This window comes from Ovis aries, chromosome 14 (genome assembly GCF_016772045.2).
Source record: "Ovis aries strain OAR_USU_Benz2616 breed Rambouillet chromosome 14, ARS-UI_Ramb_v3.0, whole genome shotgun sequence".
Taxonomy (NCBI): domain Eukaryota; kingdom Metazoa; phylum Chordata; class Mammalia; order Artiodactyla; family Bovidae; genus Ovis; species Ovis aries.
Window position 1 is genome coordinate 65,656,063 of NC_056067.1, and position 24,138 is coordinate 65,680,200.

The window sequence follows — 24,138 nt, forward strand, 5'->3', positions numbered from 1 at the left end:
ACCATTTGTAATACTGAGCATTTTTTTATGTACAAGGTTCCCATTAGCATGTCTCCTTTGGCAAAATATCTTTTCATATCTAACAGATAACAGCTGGGGTGAACTGGTCCACAGCAGTGAAAAAATGGAGTCCTATCCACTAGGCAACCATGGAACCTCACCTCAGTTAGGATATTTTTTAATTATGTAGGAATTCCCTGGTGGCCCAGTGGTTACAATCCCACATCTTTCACTGCCAGAAGCCCAGGTTCTATCCCTGGTAGGGGAACTAAGATCCCACAAGACGCAAATTTATATTTATTCAAACTACCCATGAAGTCATATAGGATTATATGGAAGTGATCTTAAATCAATTGTTAATACATAACACAAATTTAGAACCACTAAATTTAAAAATGGAGAGAAGCAAATGTAGCTGGTAAGCTGACAAAGGAGAGAAAATAAAATCATACAAAATGCTCAATTAACACCGAAAAAGGAGGAGTGGTAGACTAATACAAGAATGAAGAACAAGGGCAATTTTAGAAAATGGAAACACACATGTTAGGTATTTATCAAACTATATCAATATACTAAACATCGATAGTCTCAGTGTACCAATTAAGAGAGATTATCAGGGTGGATTCAGAAACAGGACTCAACCATATGTTGTCTAAGAAACCCCCTTTAGGACTCCCCTTGTGGTCCAGTGGTAAAGAATCAGTGTTGCAATTCAGGGGACACTGTTTCAATCCATGGCCAGGAACCTAAAATCCCACCTGCCACTGAGCAACTAAGCCCACATTCCACAACTACTAACTGCACACTCCAGAGCCTGTGCGCCACAAAGAAGACCAAACAGCCAAAATAAATCTTTAAGTAAATGAAATTTAAAACAACAAAGTGCACTTTAAACAAACGCTGAATATACATTAAAGAAAAATGATAAAGATTAACAGATTCAAAACAATAAAAAGTGCTATTAACTATATTAATATCTAACCAGAGGCTTCCCTGGTGGCTCAGTGGTAAAGAATCCATCTGCCAACGCAGGAGACACAGGTTCAATCCCTGGTCTGAGAAGATCCCACGTGCGACAGTGCAACTAAGTCTGTGTGCCACAACTACACAGCCTGTGTTCTAGAGCTTAGGAGCCACAACTATTGCAGCCTGAATACTTGAGAGCCTGTACTCTGAACAAGAGAAGCCACCACAATGAGAAGTCTGTGCATCACAACTGGAGAGTACCCCCTCCTGCTGCAACTAGAGGAAAGCCTGCACAGCAATGAAGACCCAGCACAGCCAACTGGATATATGGACTTCTACAGACTACTAGTCTACTCCGTCCAACAGCAGGATAATCTTAACCTGACATGGAAAATTTACAAGACAGAACACACCATGGGCCAAAAAAACACACCTTAACAAGTCTGAAACAACAGAAATCAGACAATCTCTGTTCTCAAAGTATGGCAGAATTACACTAGAACCAGTTACAGAAAGATAGCTGGCAAATCGCACAATGAGAAGAAATTAAACAACCCAAAGAAAACGTGGGTCGAAGAAGAAATTTCAAGGTAAAATTTTAAGTATCTTGAAATAAACACAGCACTTCTCAAAATAATGTGCCTGTGGTGAAAGCAGTGGTCATAGGGCAATTTATAGCACGGAATGCATGTATTAGAAAGAATTCAGACCTAAAAGCAATCAGCTCAGGAAGCTAGAAAAAGAGAAAATAAAGTCCAAAGGAAGAAATAATTTTTAAAAATCAAGATAAAAATCAACAAAGCCAAAGTTGGTTCCTTAAAATGACCAATAAAATAAAAAAGATCCTAGTCAGGTTAATCACAAAAACAAGACAGGGCATAAATTATTAGTATCAAAAACAAAAGAGGACTTCCTCAGTGTTCCAGTGGTAAAGCCTCTGTACTTCCACTGCAGGGGACAGTTTGATCCCTGATTTGGAAATGAAGATTTCACATGCCTCGAAGCACAGCCAAAAAAAAAAAAAAAGGAAGAAGAAAGAATTAAAGAAAGAAAGAGGAAAAACCACTACAGAGACAATGCACATTAACCTCATAATGAAATATATGGGCATTTCCAAGACCATAAATGTGATAATCTAAATGAAATGGATTAATTTTTTGAAATACACAGTCTATCACAACCCACACAATTCACAATCTAAATATGTATACATCTGTTAAAGTAACTGAATCAATAAGGAATAACCTTCCAAAACAGAATGTAATAGGCCCAGATTGGTTAACTGGTGAAATATGACAAACATTTCAGGAAGATATACAATTCTCTACAACTCCTTTCAGAAGACAGAAACAGAGAGACTGCTTCCTATCTAATTCTATGAGGCCAACATTGCTCTAATACCAAACCAAAAACGTAAAGAAAAAGCATACACTAATATCTCTGATGAACATAAATGCAAAAACACAAAGCATCAGTAAATAGATTCAAACACTATATAAACATACATCATGACCAAGTGGGATTCATGAAAGGCACCTAAGGCTTATTTCACACCATATTACAAAATTATAGTAATCAAAACAGCATACTAATAGCATAGAGACATATATCCACTTCAGTGAAATATAATGGAGACTTCAGATTGTAAATATCAACCCTCATATATATGATCCAATAATTACTGACAAGAAGACCATTACCATTCAATAAAGAGAGGCTTTTTACCAACTGATGTTGGGAAAACTGGATAGCCATGTGTACAAGAATGAAGTTAAGAGTCTTATACTATATACAAAAAGGCATTCTAAATATATCAAAGGCTAAAATGTAAGAGCTAAAATTACAAAATTCTTAGGGGGAAAAAAAAGGGAAAGTTTTCAAAATGTTGGATTCAGCCATAAATTCTTGCCTATGACAATAAAGGCAAAATTGACAAAAGAAAAAATAGATAAACTGGACTTGAAAAAAAAGAACATTACCACTTTATACCTTAAATTACATCATATAATGTGTCAATTGAACCTCAAGAAAGTTGGAGGAAAAAAAGAAAAACCTAAAAAAACTTTTGTACATCAATAGACATTATAAAACTGCAGAAAAAACAGGAAGAAAACATTTCAAAGCCAAGACATGGAAATAACCTATATATCCATTGACAGATGAATGCATGAAGACAATAGGGTACATGTATACGATAGAACATTATTGAGTTCATTAAAAAGTAATTACATAATGCCATTTGCTGCAACATGCATGGACTTAAGACATCATCATCCTAAGTGAAGCAAGTCAGAAATAGAAAGGAAAATGCCATGTATCACTTATATATGGAATCTAAAATACCACATAAATGAATACATCTAAGAAACAGACTCACAGACACAGAGAACCGAGTTACGATTTCCAAGTGGGAGGCAGCCGAGCGAGGGAAGGATTGGGAGTGCAAACTAGTATATACGGGATGAATAAAGCACAAGGTCCTCCTCTACAACTCAGAGAACTGTATTATGTATCTTGGCACACACCATAAGGGAGAAGAATAAGAAAAAGAATATATACACATGTAACTGAGTCACTTTACTGTACAGCAGACATGAATGTGACATGCACGAACACGAGACACAAAGACTTTCAACCAGTGCCACAATCTCTACAGCAATCAAAATGCCTGCCAAGAAGAGACCAGAAGTCTACTGCCAGATGCTTGGCCTCCAAGCAATGTCCAGATTCTGCATTTTCATTGAACGCTGTCATAACGCGTGGTCTCCTGGGAAACGTAGTGTCAAGGCCTCAAGAAATGGCACGCCACACTAGAAGACCAGCAAGAAAAGCTAAACTGCTGAGGGGAGGAGCACTGAGAAACTGCCTGTGTGGGGGAAGGGCTTCATCCTTCTTAGGCGGGTGGAAGATTCTGGACCGGAGGAAGGGCTTAAGACCATTTGTCTTTAATGCTATTGACTACTGAAGTGTCTGCACACGGCCTCACTCCTTAAAGCCAACCCAAGCTGACATCCACCACTGGTAACTGGAAGCAAACAAACATGATCCTATTGATCTTGAAATCATCCCTGAATATTCATTGGAAGGACTGATGCTGAAGCTGAAGCTCCAATACTTTGGCCACCTGATGCGAAAAGTCAACTCACTGGAAAAGATTCCTGATGCTGAGAAGACTGAAAGCAGGAGAAGGAGATGACAGAGGATGAGATGGCTGGATGGCATCACTGACTTGATGGACCTGAGTTTGAGCAAGGAGATGATGAAGGACAGGAAAGCCTGGCATGCTGCAGTCCATGGGGTCAAAAACTTTGACACCACTTAGAGACTGAACAATTGCTCTTGAAATGCACAGAGCCTACAGTGTTCGCTATTTGGGGGAATTCCCTGGTGGTTCAGTGATTAGGATTTACTGTGTTCGCTGCTGCCATGTGGCTGGGTTCAATGGGCATTCCAGGAAATAAGATGCAGCAAGCCCCTTGTCCCAGTCAAAAAACGAAGAAAAAAAAAAGTTTGAATTCATTTTGCAAGCTTTGCTCAAGGACAATAAAAATGTCAGAAAGGGCCCCTCTGAGACCAAGCAAGGAAACCTGTTACATGTTTTTGCTCTCTGGTGCTGCAGCTTAAGTCCCACCAAAGCCTTGCCTTAAAAAAAAACAAAAAAACAGCACCCTGACTGGGTATCTGGAAAGGAGATACTAGGCACGCCTAATGCAGGTGGACAAGAGGGAAACCACTGCTTTTGTACATCCAGAAAAGGCTCTCTTGCCTGCAGAATCTGTGCCCAACTCACTGAGAAACACTGATGTATAATCCGGGCACAGAGAATGGCTGTTCTCTCGCTCACTGAACAGCACCTGCCCAACCAGTCGGATTCAACTATACCTACTCACATGGCTGATTTTTCTTTATCATAAGGCCTAATCAGTCAGACTACCTTCTTGCCCTGGCCTCAGCTAGTGATTGTTCTAATCTTTAGATCATAATTTCTTCACATTTACTGTCTTGTCTCTGTACCCCATGTCCACCCTGTCCAACTGGAGACTCAAAGAACACCATGTACATGTCCCGATACCCTGTCTCCCTCCCCACAACAGTCATACCACAGCCCCATGCTAATGGACACACCTTTCTTTTCAGTGGGAACATTCATAATTTTAATGTGAATGATCCCATTTATCTACGCAAACTTCCCTGGGCTCAGAATCTATATTCTTTAAATTTGTGAAGGGATGGGTCTGCATCTCAGCTGAATAACTTCCACAAGGACACACAGCTGCCAGGCCTTTGATGAGTGCTTACACAACACTAAACAGATGCACTGGCTTCTCTTCTGCACTTCCCAGTATGCACACCATCAACTGTGTCACAACCATGAACTACCTATTCTGGTGTCTACATCTTCACTGGGCCTCCAGCTCCACCTTCCCCAGTTCACATCTCCTTGCAAACACGTTCCCTTTTGTGATGTTGTGCAAAATGGCAGGGGCACCAAACCAGCAAGCCACACATGGTCTTCAGTGTCACCCCAGATGTGACAATGGCCTCCACCACACGCAGTATGCAGTGGTTTCTTTCCAAGGTTCTGCCCATCTTTTTCATGAACCCCCCAAACTGTCCCAGTCACTATCCTGAGCACTGTGAGGGACCTTGAAAGACTAGGAATGTCCAAAGTGGACTTCTCCCTGTCTCCAAGACTCTTCCTCCTAATCCCCTCACCCATCACCCCACTGCTCCTTCTACCCACCAGAAAAATATAAATCACCAGATGATTGCTATTTAGCAAGGTAATCAGCAAGAACTTGCCCATATCTTCTGGGGACTGAACCTTGACAAAATGTAGTCCAAATGCTAAGGGCTCAAGGAATGACGACACCTCCCATAAAGCTTCAAAAACCCAACCTGAAGTCCTCTGCTAAACAAAGCTGCTCACAGATGTGAATCTCCAGCTGGTAACACAATTCTGACTCAGTCCCTAATCTAAACACAATCAGTGCATCAAACCTGAAGTGATGTGGGAGATTGTCTTTCTAATCCCGTCTGCACTTACCTGATCATAGGGATCTATGAGAACTGTATGACTGTGTCTGGTCCACACACCACAATTTTGGGCATCTGTATCACATGCCTGGCCCCCCAAAAATTCACTGCTTGTGAATTCTGTACCCACACCTGCTGTGCTGGGTCAGCACGTCCCACTGCATTTCCCCAACAAGGTCTCACTTCTGTCACACATCCTTTGTGCTATGGTACATGAGTTACTAGACCCAGGCTGCATCGAAGGGTGTGAGCATTCGACCTTTTGTTACAATGTCCCCAGGTTGTGCAGATAAACATTATAATGTTGAAGATGAATTTAACGTGGCAGAAGGAAACTGATTTCAAGGATGTACACAAAAATGTTTAAATGTATATACACAAAATTTGTCAACTATACAGCCAGTAAACGATTTTTCAAACAAATTAGAAACATCTATTCATAATCACTGTACTATGGTTTACTAGGTACATTCCTAAAACATTTTGCAGCTACTGGGCCTGTAAGGGGGAAAAAGCATACAATGGTGGGTTACAGGCAATCCTTCCCAACTCCATTTCAGTGACATTATGTTCACAATTTGACACTAGTAATGGTGTGAATATTTTCACCAGGAAAATTGGCAAACACTACAAAACAGGGATTGATTTGCTGTGTAAATATATCTGAAGGTAACATATATTAATAAAAGAAACTTATCAAAAACATGTATAATTTCTATGGCCATTACATTATGCATTGTATAAAAATGGAGAACACAAACTTTCAGTATTCTGAATTACAATTCCATGCAGGAAAAAAAAAAACCACTCACATTCATGAATGAGTGAAATCTAACACGTCTTTGTTATTTCCTTGCTTTCCTAATGTCAAAATAAGAGAAAATAGCCTAATCTCACAAAACAGATGTTGACAAAAGTATGAACAGAAATCTAATGAAACAAGACACACATGTAAGACACGAGAAAAACAAAAATTTAACATCAAGAACCCTGAGAAAGAGAATCACCAGTGGTCCAGTGGCTAGGACTCCCCATGTCCACATCACAGGACATGGTTTAGATTGCCAGTTGGGAGAACTAAGATCCTACATGCCACATGGCACAGTTAAGTAAATAAATAATCTGAGAAAAATGTAATTAAAATCATAATGATTTTTTAATACAGAGGTTTTGGTCTTCATGGGAGGGCTCACCTTGCATTCCTATTAGTTTTAAAGCTAGGTTGATCAAGTGTGGGTCTCAGAAAGTGAGGACAAATTCACACTAATAAATAATCATTATTTTGCTAGGTAACATTTTTCTGGAGGGGTAGGAGGAAAAGTGAGGAGATGAGTAAAGGGGTAAAGGAAGAAGAGCTTTAGAGACTACACCATGTGAGGGCCACAGTGGACATTCGCAGGCCTTCAGTGCCCCTCACATCGCCCAAAACAGTGAGCAGGTCAACCATGTAACGGGAACAGAAACATCTTGAGGTGGGTATGTAAAGAAGATGAACAGGACTTGGGAAACCAATCACTGCAGAGAGCAGTGAGGCCAGTGTCAAATCTGGGGAAATGGCAATGAGTCGGTCCAGAGTCCCTAGCTTAGCGCTGTTGTTCTGTGAAGAACTTCCCAAGTGGGAGGGTGTTAGCGGGAGATGTGCACACATGGAAATGAGGCTGCATCCCCTTGTGGTGATGGAGCTGTCAGGTGTGCACAGCTCATGGTCAGGATATGGGAACTGGAGTCCCTGCTCTGAGAGGCAAAAGAAAAGCCAGTGGACATGTGCAGTGTAAACACTCTCATGAAAGGTGAGGCAGTAGTGAGCTCTTGTGAAAGTCCCTCTGCCTCTCTGAGCTGGACAGCCCTTCTTTCTCAAAAGACAATAAAAACTGAATCACAGCATTGGTTTGGATGGGTAGATAAATGGAGTCATCCACAGACAAGTAATCAATGCTGATTCCAGAGAAAAGATAATCCTGACCATCAGCATGGGTTGGGATGTAAGCACGGCTCATGGGGTGGGGGCAGAGGGAGCAGAAGTGTCAGGATGGACAAGGTGTTCTTTCAGTCCTCAAACCTGGTAGGCATAGAGCAGGGGAGGAGTGAAGTCACTAGATTCTCCAAATGCCTGAACCAGGCAACGTGGCATTCAATCACAGATCCTTATCCCTTCAACGGGGATCATAAACAGATGACATGGCATCTCTGTGCCTCAGTTTCTGCTCTAGAAGGAGTCCATTTGCTTCATAGATTCTGCCCACTCTGTCACCACCTCAAACTTCTTTGACATCATTGCCAGCCATAATTGCAGTATTTATAAAGCCCTTTCTTCAGTGTGACCTCGCTGATGTTTAATCAAGCGGCAACTTCGGGTGAAAGATTTACCGCATTCCTTGCGCTCATAAGGCTTTTCTCCAGGGTGGATCTTCCAATGTGTGTGAAGGAGCTGTCTTTGCTTAAAGGCTTTCCCACATTCACTGCACACAAAAGGCCTTTCTCCAGTGTGAAGTTTGTGATGATCATAGAGACCGGTTTCACTAGTAAAAGACTGGCCACACTCGAGAAGCAAATGGCAACCCACTCCAGTATTCTTGCCTGGAGAATCCCACGGACAAAGGAGCCTGGCGGGCTACAGTCCATGGGATTGCAAGAATGTGTCACAAATTAGTGATTAAACCACCATGGTGAAGCTATCACCCTAGGAAACTGCCTCTTCCTTTCAGCACTGAATGCCGCTCCATTTCTCTAGAACGCTGCATGAACCTCTTAAATCAGTGCTAAAGTGGCGTCTGAAACAGACTTGACAGGACTTGTCTCCCCTCTTTTTCTAAAATTAAAAAAAAAAAAAAAAAGACTGGCCACATTCACAGCACTTATAAGGCCTTTCTCCAGTGTGAACTCTCTGATGATCAAGAAGGCTCCACCCAGCAGTAAAAGATTTCCCACATTCACTGCACTCATAAGGTTGTTCTCCACTATGAACTCTCTGATGATACCGGAGGCCACTCATAGCAACAAAAGATTTCCCACATTCACTGCACTCATAAGGCCTTTCTCCACTGTGAACTCTCTGATGACGAAGAAGGCTCGAACTACTAGTAAAACATTTTCCACATTCACTGCACTTATAGGGCCTTTCTCCAGTGTGAACTCTCTGATGATTACGAAGGCTCAACCTAGCAATAAAAGATTTCTGACATTCATTGCATTCATAAGGCCTTTCTCCACTGTGAACTCTCTGATGACGAAGAAGGCTCGAGCTACTAGTAAAACATTTTCCACATTCACCGCAATTAAAAGGCCTTTCTCCAGTGTCAACTCTCTGGGGACACTGGTGCTTCAGCCTAGCAGTTAAAGATTTCTCACATTTATTACACTCATAAGCCCATTCTCCAGCATGAAACTTCTTATGGGTATTGAGATGTGCCTTTTGGCAAAAGAACTCCCCACATTCACTGCATTCAAAATCCCTTACTTCACTGTGAACTCTCCAATGATTACAAAGGTTCGATCTACTTGTAAAAGATTCCCCACATTCACTGCACTCATAAGGCTTTTCTCCAGTGTGAACATTCATATGTGCACTTAGCTGCTCATTCCGGCTAAAGAATTTCCCACAGGAACTGCACTCAAAAGGTCTTTCTCCAGTGTGAACTCTCAGATGATAATAGAGACCAGAGCTAGTAGTGAGAGCTTTCCCACATTTGCTGCACTCATAAAGGTTTTCTCCAGTGTGAAGTCTTTCATGTGCAAGGAAATTGGATTTGCGGGCAAAAAATTTTCCACATTGGTTGCACTGATGAGGCTTTTCTCCAGTGTGAACTCTCTGGTGTTCCAGTAAGCTCCACTTTTGGATAAAGGATTTACTACATTCCTTGCACTCATAAGGCTTTTCTCCAGTGTGGATTTTTTTTTATGGGCAATGAGGTATTTCCTTTGGCTAAAGGATTTTCCACATTCCCTGCAGTCATAAAGCATCCCTCCACAGTTAAATCTCTGATGTGCAAGGAAACAGGATTTGTGGCTAAATAATTTTCCACAATGGCTGCATTCATAACACCTTTCTCTAGCATGAACTTTCTGATGCTGAATGAGGGTATTTCTTTGGGTGCTGGCTTTCTCACATGTATTGAACTTACAAAACCCTTCACTAGTGAGGACTCACTCATCCCGAACAAGTATGTCTGTGTGGCTGGAGCCTATCTTGCCTTCTCCCCAGCTCTGATGACTGTGAAAAATAGTTTCACATTCCTTACTATTGTTCAGTTTCTTCCTGGTATTAGTGGCCTGTGGCTGAGCTCCCATATTTGCCATGAATTCATTCCCAAGTTCCATGAAGGTAGAGAGATTCCCTGATGCAAGAACTGTGTAATTCTTCAAAAATGAGGGTGTCTCCATGATACAGCATACGGGATTCTCTCCAATGTGCTGCTTCTGGCGCTGCCAAATGTTTGCAATGAAATAGAACTATTTCCCACATGACCCACATGTGTATGCTTTCTGCCCACTATTTGTTCCTTGCTCTTCAGCCAAGTGCAAAATGTCTCTCAAAACTGGGATGCACACCTTACAAAGCTGGACCTTCTCAGGGGACAAACCTGCCCTGGGAGTCCTAATCTGTGACACTCCTACAGATTTGCTCTGTTCAGAAGGTGTCTCCTCATCCTGAACTCCACGCCAGGTACCTGAAAACAAAGAAGTGACAGTGAAGTGCACGCTGACTTTACTGGAGGAAGGGAACGCCATCACAATTCTATATCTGACACATGTAAGAAACACTCCACAGGACTGTGTTCAGGAAATGGAGTTGGGATAAAACTGAGAGGCAGCTGCTCTCATCAAGTGCAGGACAAAAGGACTGGATGTGGCCCAAGGAGAAAGGCGTCTTCTACAGTTCACTCCTCTGTCAATGGCTTTTACCAGGAACACATCTCCTCAACCTGTGACACTGAAAGAAGCAGATCTCCAAGCCTCAGAAAATCTGACTGTGATTTTTTTTTCTTGTGATGAGCACTTTTAAGATCTACTCTTCTGGAATTTTCTTTTTTCTTTTCATTTATTTAATCATTTATGACTTCACTTGGTGGCTGTTGCTGTTCTCAGGCTTTCTCTAGTTTCGGCAAGCGGGGGCTAGTCTCTAGTTGTGTTGGATGGGCTTCTTATTGCAATAGCTTCTTCTGTGGCAGAGCACAAGCTCTAAGGCAGGAATGCTTCGGTAGCTGCAACAGGCAGACTCAGTAATTGCTGCACATGGGCTCAGTTGCTCCACAGCATGTGTGCAGCAATGCTGTACCAGGGATCAAACCCCTGCCTCCTGCATTTCCAGGTGGACTCTTAACCAGGAGACCACCAGGGATGCCCTCTTTGGGAAATTTCTAAATATTCAACACAGTCATGTTAACTAGAGTCACTATGCTGTGTCTTACATCCCCAGGACTTACCTCACAGTTAGAAGTGTATAACTTCTGACATCCTTCATGCATTTCATCTGCCCACCTTGCTCCGGTCTGGCAGTCACTAATCCTTTGTCCGTATCTGTTTGGTGTTGGTCTTATTGTTTTAAAGATTCAACATGTAAGCATAACCATCCAGTACAGGTAAATGTGGAACACCCTGAGTTCTGAATGCTTGGGTCGACTTTTACAGGAACACTTTTCAATAAATATACAGAATCCTATGCTCTGTGTAGTGGGATGAATCCACAAATGGGAAAACTTCAGAATCAGAGGACTGACTATGAGCCTCTAGACTTCAGTATATTTAGAGGATCCTGGATCCCATCCTCAGTGGACACAGTGGGACAACTGGATTTGTCTTTCCCTGATTTATTTCACTTAGCCTAATGCTCTCCAGGTCAATTTATGCTACTGCAAATGGTAATATAGCCATCTTTTTTATGGTTATATAATACTGAATAATATTCCATATATATTTCATTTTTGCTATCCACTCATCCATCAATGGATACTTAGGTTTTTCCATCTCTTGAATATTATAAATAAGCTACAATAGATATAAGGCACAGATACCTTTCTGAAATGATGATTTTACTCCCTCTGCATAAATACACAAAGGTGGACTTGATGGGCGATATGGAAGTTCCTTTTTTAGTTCTGTAAGCAGTCTCCACAGTCTTTACTATATCGGCTGCAATAAAGTATATTCCTACCCACAGACAGTAAAGAATCTGCCTGCATTGCAGGAGACCTGGGTTTAACTCCAGGGTTGGGAAGATCCTCTGGAGGAGGGTAAGGCTACCCACTCCAGTATTCGGGCCTAGAGAATTCCATGGGTAGAGGAGCCTGGAGGGCTATAGTCCACGGTGTCGCAGAGTCAGACCTGACTGAGTGACTAACACTTTCGCTTTCACCAACAGTGCACAAGGGGTCCGTTTTCTCTACCAGTTTACCAACATTTTTTTTTGGTCCTTTTTATAACAGACGCTGTAACCTGTACGAGGTGGTATCTCATTGTGTTTCTGATTTGCATTTTCCCAACCATTCACGATACTGAGCATCTTTTCATGTAGCTGCTTCCCATACCTATGTAGTCTAAAGAACAACAGCAACTGTGTAACCCATTATGCATTTTTAAAACACCCATATATGTATGTTTATATACCATTAAAACAAATGAGAACAGTTATAAAATGGAGCAGAGAAAGCAATTAGGAATTTTTTTAAATTATGAAGTATTCAATACCAAGGAAGCCATTCAGGGTCACATGAAAGTGGACTACAATCAGATGTAAATGCATAGTGCAAACTCCAGCACAATTACATTGAAGAAAAATGAAAGGAAAAAAGTATACATGATATGCTAACAAAGAAGAGAAAATGCAATCACACAAAATTCTCAACTAACAAATGAAAAAGAGTGGACAACAAACATAGGAAAAAGAATAAAGGCAATGGTAGAAAATGGTGACAAATTCATTACATATTTATTCAACTATATGACTATATTAAGCACTGATAGTCTCAATACACCAATGAAAAAGGACATTATCAGAGTGAATTCAGAAAGAGGAGTCAAGTACATATTAATATGTACTTTAAAAACCCACTTTAAATATGAACATGCAGGAATTCCCTAGCAGTCTAGTGCTTAGGACTCAGCACTGTCACTGCTTCAGCTGGGGTTCAATCCCCAGTCAGGGAACTAAAGCACTGCAAGCTGTGGCATGTCCAAACAAAAGCACCCACCAATACATGATCTCATCAAGAGATGCAAAAAAAAAAAAAAAAAAAAAAAATGATCTGGCCAAATCCAATACCCATTCATGATCAAAATCTCCCTCTCCTAGCTATCTAAAAATAGAAAAATTCTTTAACTTCACAATCAAAATAAAACCCTACAGGTATCATCATACTTTCCTAGACAAAAACTAGAAACCTTCCCACTAAGATGAAGACTTCAACTTTGTAAGTCATAACTAATGCAATGAGAAAAGAAAGTTATATAAAAGTTATACTGACAAGGAGTGAAAGAATAAAACTGCCTTCCTTCTCAGATGGAATAACCAGCTATATAAAAACAAAATATACACACATACACATTTAAAAAAAATCCTGGAATTCAAAAGCAATTACAGCAAGGTTTCAGGATACAAGAATACTGTACAAAAGTCAATTATTACTTTCCTATACATCACCAATAAACAAGTGAAGTTTGAAATTAAAAACACAATGTGCTAAGCTACTTCAGTCATGTCTCTTTGTTACCCTATGGGCGATAAACTGCCAGGCTCATCAGTCCATGGGATTCTCCAGGCAAAAATACTGGAGTGGGTTGCCATTTCCTTCTCCAGGCGATTATCCCAGAATCTCTTAACATCTCCTGCACTGGCAGGCAGGTTCTCTACCACTAGCACCACCTGAGAAGTCCCCAAAAACACAATACCATGTACATTAACACCCCCTGAAAGAATGGAGAGAGAAAGGAAGAAATAGTTATAAATCTACCAAGACATGTACAAGACCTACATGAGGGAAATGACAAAAACTCTGATGAAGAAATCAAAGAACTAAATAAATGGAAAGATATTTCACATTCCTTAAGTGTCAAAGATATTTCACATTCCACTTTTGTCAAGATGTCAGTTAGGCCCACCTTCACCTATCAAATTAATGTGAAAGTGAAAGCAAAAGTGAAGTCACTCAGACGTGTCCAACTCTTTGTGACCCCACGGACTGTAGCCTACCAGGCTTCTCTGTCCATGGGATTTTCCAGGCAAGAGTACTGGAGTGGGTTGCCATTTCCTTCTCCAGATCAAGTCAATGTAATCCAAATCAAATCCCCAGGAAGTTATTAAAAGGATATAAATAAACTGATTTAGGTTATACTTGAATAGTCTAGTGGTTTTCCCTACTTTCTTCAATTTAAGTGTGAATCTGGCAATAAGGAGTTCATGACCTGAGCCACAGTAAGCTCCCAGTCTTGTTTTTGATGACGGTATAGAGCTTCTCTGTCTAGTCAAGGCTATGGTTTTTCCAGTGGTTTGTATGGATGTGAGAGTTGGACTGTGAAGAAGGCTGAGCACCGAAGAATTGATGCTTTTGAACTGTGGTGTTGGAGAAGACTCTTGAGAGTTCCTTGGACTGCAAGGAGATCCAACCAGTCCATTCTGAAGGAGATCAGCCCTGGGATTTCTTTGGAGGGAATGATGCTAAAGCTGAAACTCCAGTACTTTGGCCACCTCATGCGAAGAGTTGACTCATTAGAAAAGACTCTGATGCTGGGAGGGATTGAGGGCAGGAGGAGAAGGGGATGACAGAGGATGAGATGGCTGGATGGTATCACTGACTCGACGGACGTGAGTCTGAGTGAACTCCGGGATTTGGTGATGGACAGGGAGGCCTGGCATGCTGCAATTCATGGGGTTGCAAACAGTCGGACATGACTGAGCGACTGAACTGAACTAGAGCTTCTCCATCTTTGGCTGCAGAGAATAAAATTAATCTGATTTTGGTGTTGACCATCTGGTGATGTCCATGTGTAGAGTCGTCTCTTGTGTTGTTGGAACAGGGTGTTTGCTATGACTAGTGCATTCTCTTGGCAAAACTCTGTTAGCCTTTAGCCTGCTTCATTTTGTACTCCAAAGACAAATTTGCCTGTTACTCCAGGCAAATCTCTTGACTTCCTACTTTTGCATTCCAGTCTCCTATAATGAAAAGGACACCTTTTTTGGGTGTTAGTTCTAGAAGATCTTGTAGGTCTTCATGGAACTGTTCAACTTCAGCTTCTTCCGCATTACTGGTTGGGGCATAGACTTGGATTACTGTGATATTGAATCATCTGCCTTGGAAACGAACCACTAGACCATTCAGGTATGACCTAAATCAAATCCCTTATGATTATATAGTAGAAGTGACAAATAGATTCACAGGATTGGATCTGATAGACAGAGTGCCTGAAGAACTATGGACAGAGGTTTGTGACATAGTACAGGAGGCAGTGATCAAGACCATCCCCAAGAAAAAGAAATGCACAAAAGTAAAATGGTTGTCTGAGGAGGCCTTACACATAGCTGAAAAAGGAAGAGATGCTAAAGGCAAAGGAGAAAATGAAAGACAAAACCATTTGAATACAGAATTCAAAAGAATAGCACAGAGAGATAAGAAAGCCTTCCTCAGTGATCAAGGCAAAGAAATAGAGGAAAACAATAGAATGGGAAAGACTAGAGATATCTTCAAGAAAATTAGATACCAAGGGAATATTTCATGCAAAGATGGCCACAATAAAGAACAAAAATGGTATGAACCTAAAAGAAGCAGAAGATATTTAAAAGAGGTGGCAAGAAAACACAGGACCGTACAAAAAAGATTTTCATGACCCAGATAACCATGATGGTGTGATCACTCACCGAGAGCCAGACATCCTGGAGTGTGAAGTCAAGTGGGCCTTAGGAAGCATCACTATGAACAAAGCTAGTGGAGGTGACAGAATTCTAGCTGACCTATTTCAAATCCTAAAAGATGATGCTGTGAAAGTGCTGCATTCAATATGCCAACAATTTAGAAAACTCAGCAGTGGCCACAGGACTGGAAAAGGTCAGTTTTCATTCCAATCCCAAAGAAAGGCAATGCCAAAGAATGCTCAAACTACTGCACAAATGCACTCATCTGACACGCTAGTAAGCAATGCTCAAAATTATCTAAGCCAGGCTTTAACAGTATGTGAATCGTGAACTTCCAGATGTTCACGCTGGGGGTTCAATGGTTAAGAATCCTCCTTGCAATGCAGGGGACTTGGATTAGATTCCTATCTGGGGGACTAAGATTTCACATGCCCTGGAACAACTAAGCCCAAAAGCCACAACTACTGAACCTGTGATGCACAAGTAAAGAGCCCATATGCGGCAACAAGATTCCACATGAGGCAAAAATTCCATACGATGCAACTAAGACCCAATGCAGCCAAGATAACTACACAGGCAAACAAATGAGCATTTTATTTAAAAAGAACAACGTTTAAGGACCCACAACACACGAATCTGAAATTCCTACAAAGCTAGAGAAATCACAACAGTGTGCTGACATCAAAACAGATATATATTCCAATGGAATAAAACAGAGACTAGAGAGTCTAGACATCAACCCTCAAATACATCATCCAGGACTAACAAGAGGACCATGACCATTCAATAAAGACAGTCTTCTCAACAAACGGTGCTAGGAAAACTGGATACACACATGTACAGAAATGAAGACAGAACCTTATCTAACACCATATACAAAAATTCACTCAAAATAGCCAAAGATCTAAACTTCAGAGATACAATTACAAATTCGTAGGAAGAACATACAAGACAAACTGGGCCTCATAAAAAGGAACAATGTCGGTTGCATACCTTTAACTTATGCAGTATCATGTGTCAATAATACCTCAAGAAAGCTGTGGGGAAAAGAGAAAAAAATAAAGTTTTGTACATCAAAGGACACTATAAACACAGTAAAAAAGAAACCACAGGTTGGGAGAAAGCATTTCCAAAACACAAACACAAAAATGGATTAACATCCAACTTCTCTGACAGTACAGTGGATAAGAATCCACCCGCCAATGCAGGGGACACAGGCTCGCTCCTTGGTCTGGGAAGATTCCACATGTAAGTGAATAAGCCTGTGCGCCACAACTACTGAAGCCCACACATCCAAGAGCCCCACACGGCAACTCCTGCGCCCTGGTGCTGCAACTACTGAGGCCTGTGCACTGGAGCCTGAGAGAGGGAAGCCACCCTAAAGAGGAGCCTGTGCACAGCAACAAAGACCCGGCGCAACCAAATAAATAAATTGTAAAGGACTGATACTCAGAGTCGATGGATAAATTCGTAATTCAACAACAACTAAAAAGCCAACCAGATTAATAAATTTAGAAAGGACTTGGGTAGATATTTTTTTAAAGATATACAAATGACTAATAAGCACACCATGAGGGATGTAATCAAAATGCGAAAATATACCACTTCACATCCATTAGGACAGCAATGATTAAAAGCAAAGAAAAGAACAAGGACTTCCCTTGTTGCCGAAACTCCAGGCTCCCAATGCAGAGGCCCCGGGTTCCATCCCAGGTCAGGGAACTGGATCCCATACGCCACAACTACGAGTTCACATGCTGTAACTAAAATGCCACATGCTGCAACAAAGACTCAAGATCAACGGCCTGAAGTGCCACAGCTAAGACCCAGGGCAGCCAAATGAATAAATAAAGACTATAAACAGAGACAAAACACGAAGGAAAAACCTGGCACTCATACCTTCAATTCCCTCATGTTTTTTAAAAAAGACTGCATACTGCCAATACAGGTGGCAGATCGTCAATCCCTGGTCATCACTTCTCAGGGAAATAACATCCTGCATGCCCCCTGTGAAGTGAAGTCACTTAGTTGTGTCCGACTCTTTGTGACCCCATGGACTGCAGCCCACCAGGCTCCTCCGTCCATGGGATTTTCCAGGCAAGAGTACTGGAGTGGGGTGCCATTTCCTTCTTCAGGGGATCTTCCCAACCCAGGGATCGAACCTGGGTCTCCCGCGCTGTAGGCAGACGCTTTTTACCACCTGAGCCACCAGGGAAGTCCCCTGGGGAGACCAAAACAAAAGAACAGAAACTAACAGATACTGGCATGGATATAAAGAAATTGGAACCTTGAAAAAAGATCTTGCAGAAACATCTCATGGTCTGTTTCAGTAGTAACCATGTCAGTGACAACACTGTTGCAGAGTCAGGCACAAAGAAAAAAAAATGTCAGGTATAGGAATGGAGTAAAACCTGGGTACCATTCACTTGGAAAGTCACTTGGCCAAAAAGAGGGCAAACAAGGAGAAATAAATCAGGCTGATGGAAGACCACTGACCTTGACAGTTTCTCAAGGGAAGAGAAATAAAAGCAAAAACAAATAAATGGGACCTACTCAAACACAGTCATGTACGGATGTTCCCACAGTCATGTACGGATGTGAAACTTGGACCATAAGGAAGGCTGAGCACTTAAGACTTGATGCTTTCAAACTCTGGCACTGGAGAAGACTCTTGAGAGTCCCTTAAACAGCAAAAAGATCAAACTAGTCAACCCTAAAAGAAATCAACCCTGAATATTCACTGGAAGGGCTGATGCTGAAGCTGAAGCTCCAATGCTTTCGCCACGTGATGCGAAGAGCCAACTCACTGGAAAAGACCCTGATCCTGGGAAAGACTGAGGGCAAGAGGAGAAGACAGCAACAGAGGATGAGATGGTTGGATGGTACCATTAAGTCACTGACACAAGCACACTCCAGGAGATGCTGAAGGACAGGGAAGCCTAGCATGCAGTTCACGGGGCTGCAAAGAAATGGACACGACTGACTGAGTGATCAACAACAAAATCAAACAAAAGCTTTTGCACAGCAAAGGAAACCATAAACAAAGCAAAAAGACAAACTACTGCAAATAATGTGACTGACAAGGGCTTAATTTCCAAAATACATAAAGAGGAGTACAACTGATAACAAAAAAACCCAACCCGGAAGACCTTTCTTCCAGGTTGGGTTTTTTAGAAATTTCTCAAAAAAAAAAAAATACAGATGGCCAGTAGGCACATGAAAAGGTACTCATCATCACTAATCATCAAAGAAATGCAAAACAAAACTATTACACAATGAGGTACCATGTCACACCAGACAGAATGGCCATCAGTAAAATGTCCACAAATATGATTTTTCCTTATAGTCCAGTGGTTAAAAATCCACCTTGCAATGCAAGGAATACTGGTTCAATCCATGATCCAGGAAAATCCCATGTGCCGCGGAGCAACTAGGCCTGTGCACCACAAGTACTAGCTCTGTGCTCTAGAGCCCACAAGCCACAACTACTGAAGCCTGCGGGGCTACTGCCCATGCTCCACAGCAAGAGAAGACACCGCAAGAGAAGACACCTCAGTTAGAGAGGAGACCCCTCTCTCTGCAACTAGAGAAAAGATCCAGCAAAGCAACAAAGACCCAATGTGGCCAAAATTAAAATAAGTAAATTAATTAACTAATTTGTAAAAAGTCTACAAATAACAAATTTGGGAGAGAGTGTGGAGAAAAAGGAAACCTCTTACACTGTTGGTGAGAATGTAAATTGGTACAGTCACTATGGAAAACACTACGGAGGTTCCTTAAAACAAGAAAAATAAGTTGCCTTATGATCCACCAATCCCATTCCTGGGCATGTATACAGAGAAAAACATAGTTTGAAAGGATACATGCACCCCAATATTCCTTGCACTAATGTATACAATAGCCAAGAAATGGAAGCAACCCAAATATCTGTCGACAGATGAACAGATGAAGAAGCTGTCGTGCTTATATACCATGAAATAGTACTCAGCCACTAAAACAAAATGAAATAATGCCATCTGCAACAACGTGGACGGACCTAGAGATCGTCAATACTGAGAGAAGTCAAGTCAGAAAGAGAAGGAGAAATAGTTATGACATACCTTATATGCAGAATCTAAAAAGAAATGATACAAATGAATTTGCAAAACAGAGTCAGAGAATGGCTGCCGGGAGGAAGGACTAGAAGAAGGGATAGTTAGGGAGTTTGGGGTGGACATGTGCACACTCCTGTATTTAAAATGAATAAGCAACAAGGGCCTACTACACAGCACATGAAACTCTGCTCAGTGTTATGTGGCAGACTGGATGGGAGGGGAGTTTGGGGGATAACAGATACCTGTACATGGATGGCCCCATCCTTTCCCTGTTCACCTGACACTATCACAACATTGTTAATCGGCTATAACCCGTTACAAAATAAAAACTTGGGAAAACTAGAATAGATTCAAACCAACCAAAACTGAAAGTATTCTGTGGGAAGAAACATCATATTTCTATCTGTTTACTGGAAAAGCGACTCAACCAGTTAATGTGCCAGTTCCCTGGTGGCTCAGAGGTTAAAGCGTCTGCCTGGAATGCAGGAGACCCGGGTTCGATCCTTGGGTCAGGAAGATCCCCTGGAGAAGGAAATGGCAACCCGCTCCAGTACTCTTGCCTGGAGAATCCCATGGAGGGAGGAGCCTGGTAGGCTACAGTCCATGGGGTCGCGAAGAGTCGGACACAACTGAGCGACTTCACACATCATCACATTGAGCACCTACTGAGAGGGTAACAGGCAGGAAGGCCAGAGGGCTCCAAACGAGGAGATAGCCTGCAGGTGTCAGACACTTTTATCTCTCTTAAGCAGCAGGAGGAAACAAATTAGCAATATTTTTTCCTTCTCTATACAAATTTAAAAGGAGGTTTCTCTTAAAATTCTGTGTTGCCATAGTGACACCTGGTTTCACCTGAAGTTAACCATTGTCTTTTTTTAATGGAAATGTTTATCTTAAGCCAGCAGCTTCGATGAGGGCCAGCGCACTCAGCGTGGCCGAGAGGAGCTACCCCACATTCGAGGTCAGGGGCAGCGGACGAGAGTGCCAGGCTGCGACGGTGCAGGAACAGCCGAGAGGAGCCAACAAGCGTCCAAGGCCAGGGGCGGCAGCCGGGAGGAGCAACCCCGTGCCTGAGGCCACGGGCAGCGGCCAGGAAAATCAACCCACGTCCAAGGAGTGGTGGCTGTGCGGGCGCAGGAGGGCCTAGAGGAGATATACCACGTTGAAGGTCAGGAAGGGCGGCGGTGAGGAGATATCCTTCATCCAAGGTAAGGAGCACCGGCTGCACTTTGCTGGAGCAGCCGTGAAGAGATACCCCACGCCCAAGGTAAGAGAAACACAAGTAAGATGGTAGGTGTTCCAAGAAGGCATCAGAGGGCAGACACACTGAAACCATACTCAGAGAAAACTGGTTAATCTAATCACACTAGGACCAAAGCCTTGTCTAACTCAATGAAACCAAGCCATACCTGCGGGGCAACCCAAGACGGGCAGGTCATGGTGGAGAGGTCTGACAGAGCGTGGTCCACTGGAGAAGGAATGGCAAGCCACTTCAGTATTTTTGCCTTGAGAACCAAATGAACAGTATGAAAAGGCAAAATGATAGGATACCAAAGAGGAACTCCCCAGGTCATTAGGTGCCCAATATGCTACTGGAGATCAGTGGAGAAATAACTCCAGAAAGAATGAAGGGATGGAGCCAAAGCAAAAACAACCCCAGCTGTGGATGTGACTGGTGATAGAAACAAAGTCCAATGCTATAAAGAGCAATATTGCATAGGAACCTGGAATGTCAGGTCCATGAATCAAGGCAAATTGGAAGTGGTCAAACAAGAGATGGCAAGGGTGAACGTCGACATTCTAGGAATCAGCGAACTAAAATGAACTGGGATGGGTGAATTTAACTCAGATGACCATTATATCTACTACTGTGGACAGGAATCCCTCAGAAGAAATGGAGTAGCCATCATGGTCAACAAAAGAGTCTGAAATGCAGTACTTGGATGCAATCTCTAGAATGACAGAATGATCTCTGTTTGTTTCCAAGGCAAACCATTCAATATCACGGTAATCCAAGTCTATGCCCCAACCAGTAACGCTGAAGAAGCTGAAGTTGAACGGTTCTATGAAAACCTACAAGACCTTTTAGAACTAACACCCAAAAATGATGTCCTTTTCATAACAGGGAACTGGAATGCAAAAGTAGGAAGTCAAGAAACACCTGGAGTAACAGGCAAATTTGGCCTCGGAACGCGGAATGAAGCAGGGCAAAGACTAATAGAGTTTTGCCAAGAAAATGCACTGGTCATAGCAAACACTCTCTTCCGAAAACACAAGAGAAGACTACACATGGACATCACCAGATGGTCAACACCGAAATCAGACTGATTATATTCTTTGCAGCCAAAGATGGAGAATCTCTATACATAGTCAGCAAAAACAAGATCGGGAGATGACTGTGGCTCAGATCATGAACTCCCTGTTGCCAAATTCGGACTTAAATTGAAAAAAGTAGGGAAACTGCTAGACCATTCAGGTATGACCTAAATCAAATCCTTTATGATTATACAATGGAAGTCAGAAATAGATTTAAGGGCCTAGATCGGATAGAGTGCCTGATGAACTATGGACTGAGGTTCGTGACATTGTACAGGAGACAGGGATCAAGGCCATCCCCATGGAAAAGAAATGCAAAAAAGCAAAATGGCTGTCCGAGGAGGACTTACAAATAGCTGTGAAAAGAAGAGAGGCGAAAAGCAAAGGAGAAAAGGAAAGATATAAGCATCTGAATGCAGAGTTCCAAAGAATAGCAAGAACAGATAAGAAAGCCTTCTTCAGTGATCAATGCAAAGAAATAGAGGCAAACAACAGAATGGGAAAGACTAGAGATCTCTTCAAGAAAATTAGAGATACCAAGGGAACATTTCATGCAAAGATGGGCTCGATAAAGGACAGAAATGGTCTGGACCTAACAGAACCAGAAGATATTAAGAAGAGGTGGCAACAATACACAGAAGAACTGTACAAAAAAAATCTTCACGACCCAGATAATCACGATGGTGTGATCACTCATCTGGAGCCAGACCTCCTGGAATGTGAAGGCAAGTGGGCCTTAGAAAGCACCACTACGAACAAAGCTAGTGGAGGTGATGGCATTCCAGTGGAGCTATTTCAAATCCTGAAAGATGATGCTGTGAAAGTGCTGCACTCAATATGCCAGCAAATTTGGAAAACTCAGCAGTGGCCACAGGACTGGAAAAGGTCAGTTTTCATTCTAATCGCAAAGAAAAGCAATGCCAAAGAATGCTCAAACTACTGCACGATTGCACTCATCTCACATGCTAGTAAGGTAATGCTCAAAATTCTCCAAGCCAGGCTTCAACAATATGTGAACCGTGAACTTCCTGACGTTAAAGCTGGTTTTCGAAAAGGCAGAGGAACCAGAGATCAAATTGCCAACATCCGCTGGATCATCAAAAAAGCAAGAGAGTTCCAGAAAAAACATCTATTTCTGCTTTATTGACTATGCCAAAGCCTTTGACTGTGTGGATCACAAGAAATTGTGAAAAATTCTGAAAGAGATGGAAATACCAGACCACCTGACCTGCCTCTTGAGAAATCTGTATGCAGGTCAGGAAGCAACAGTTAGAACTGGACATGGAACAACAGACTGGTTCCAAATAGGAAAACGAGTGTGTCAAGGCTGTATATTGTCATCCTGCTTATTTAACTTATATGCAGAGTACATCATGAGAAACACTGGACTGGAAGAAACAAACTGGAATCAAGAGTGCCAGGAGAAATATCAATAACCTCAGATATACAGATGACACCACCCTTATGGCAGAAAGTGAAGAGGAACTGAAAAGCCTCTTGATGAAAGTGAAAGAGGAGAGTGAAAAAGTTGGCTTAAAGCTCAACAGTCAGAAAACGAAGATCATGGCATCCGGTCCCATCACTTCATGGCAAATAGATGGGGAAACAGTGGAAACAGTGTCAGACTTTATTTTTCGGGGCTCCAAAATCACTGCAGACGGCGACTGCAGACATGAAATTAAAAGACGCTTACTCCTTGGAATGAAAGTTATGACCAACCTAGATAGAACATTGAAAAGCAGAGACATTACTTTGCCAACTAAGGTCCGTCTAGTCAAGGCTATCGTTTTTCCAGTGGTCATGTATGGATGTGAGAGTTGGACTGTGAAGAAGGCTGAGCGCTGGAAGAATTGATGCTTTTGAACTGTGGTGTTGGAGAAGACT

The 24,138-nt window shown here is 42.0% G+C and overlaps 2 protein-coding genes and 1 non-coding gene across 4 annotated transcripts in view; all 3 read right to left on the reverse strand.

Moving 5' to 3' along the window:
- The window catches only part of LOC101116597 (zinc finger protein 211-like), a 44,911-nt gene that overhangs the window by 5,414 nt on the left and 15,359 nt on the right, over positions 1-24,138 (reverse strand). The window lies entirely within an intron of this gene.
- On the reverse strand, positions 6,343-10,456 carry LOC105602037 (zinc finger protein 551-like). The gene is given in 2 exon segments (XM_027978919.3): positions 6,343-9,898; positions 9,901-10,456. Coding segments are annotated over 2 exon segments (1,143 nt in total). The 5' UTR covers positions 9,964-10,456; the 3' UTR covers positions 6,343-8,818.
- Positions 17,986-18,059, reverse strand: TRNAC-ACA (transfer RNA cysteine (anticodon ACA)). Its single transcript has one exon. It is a non-coding gene; the product is annotated as a tRNA-Cys (tRNA).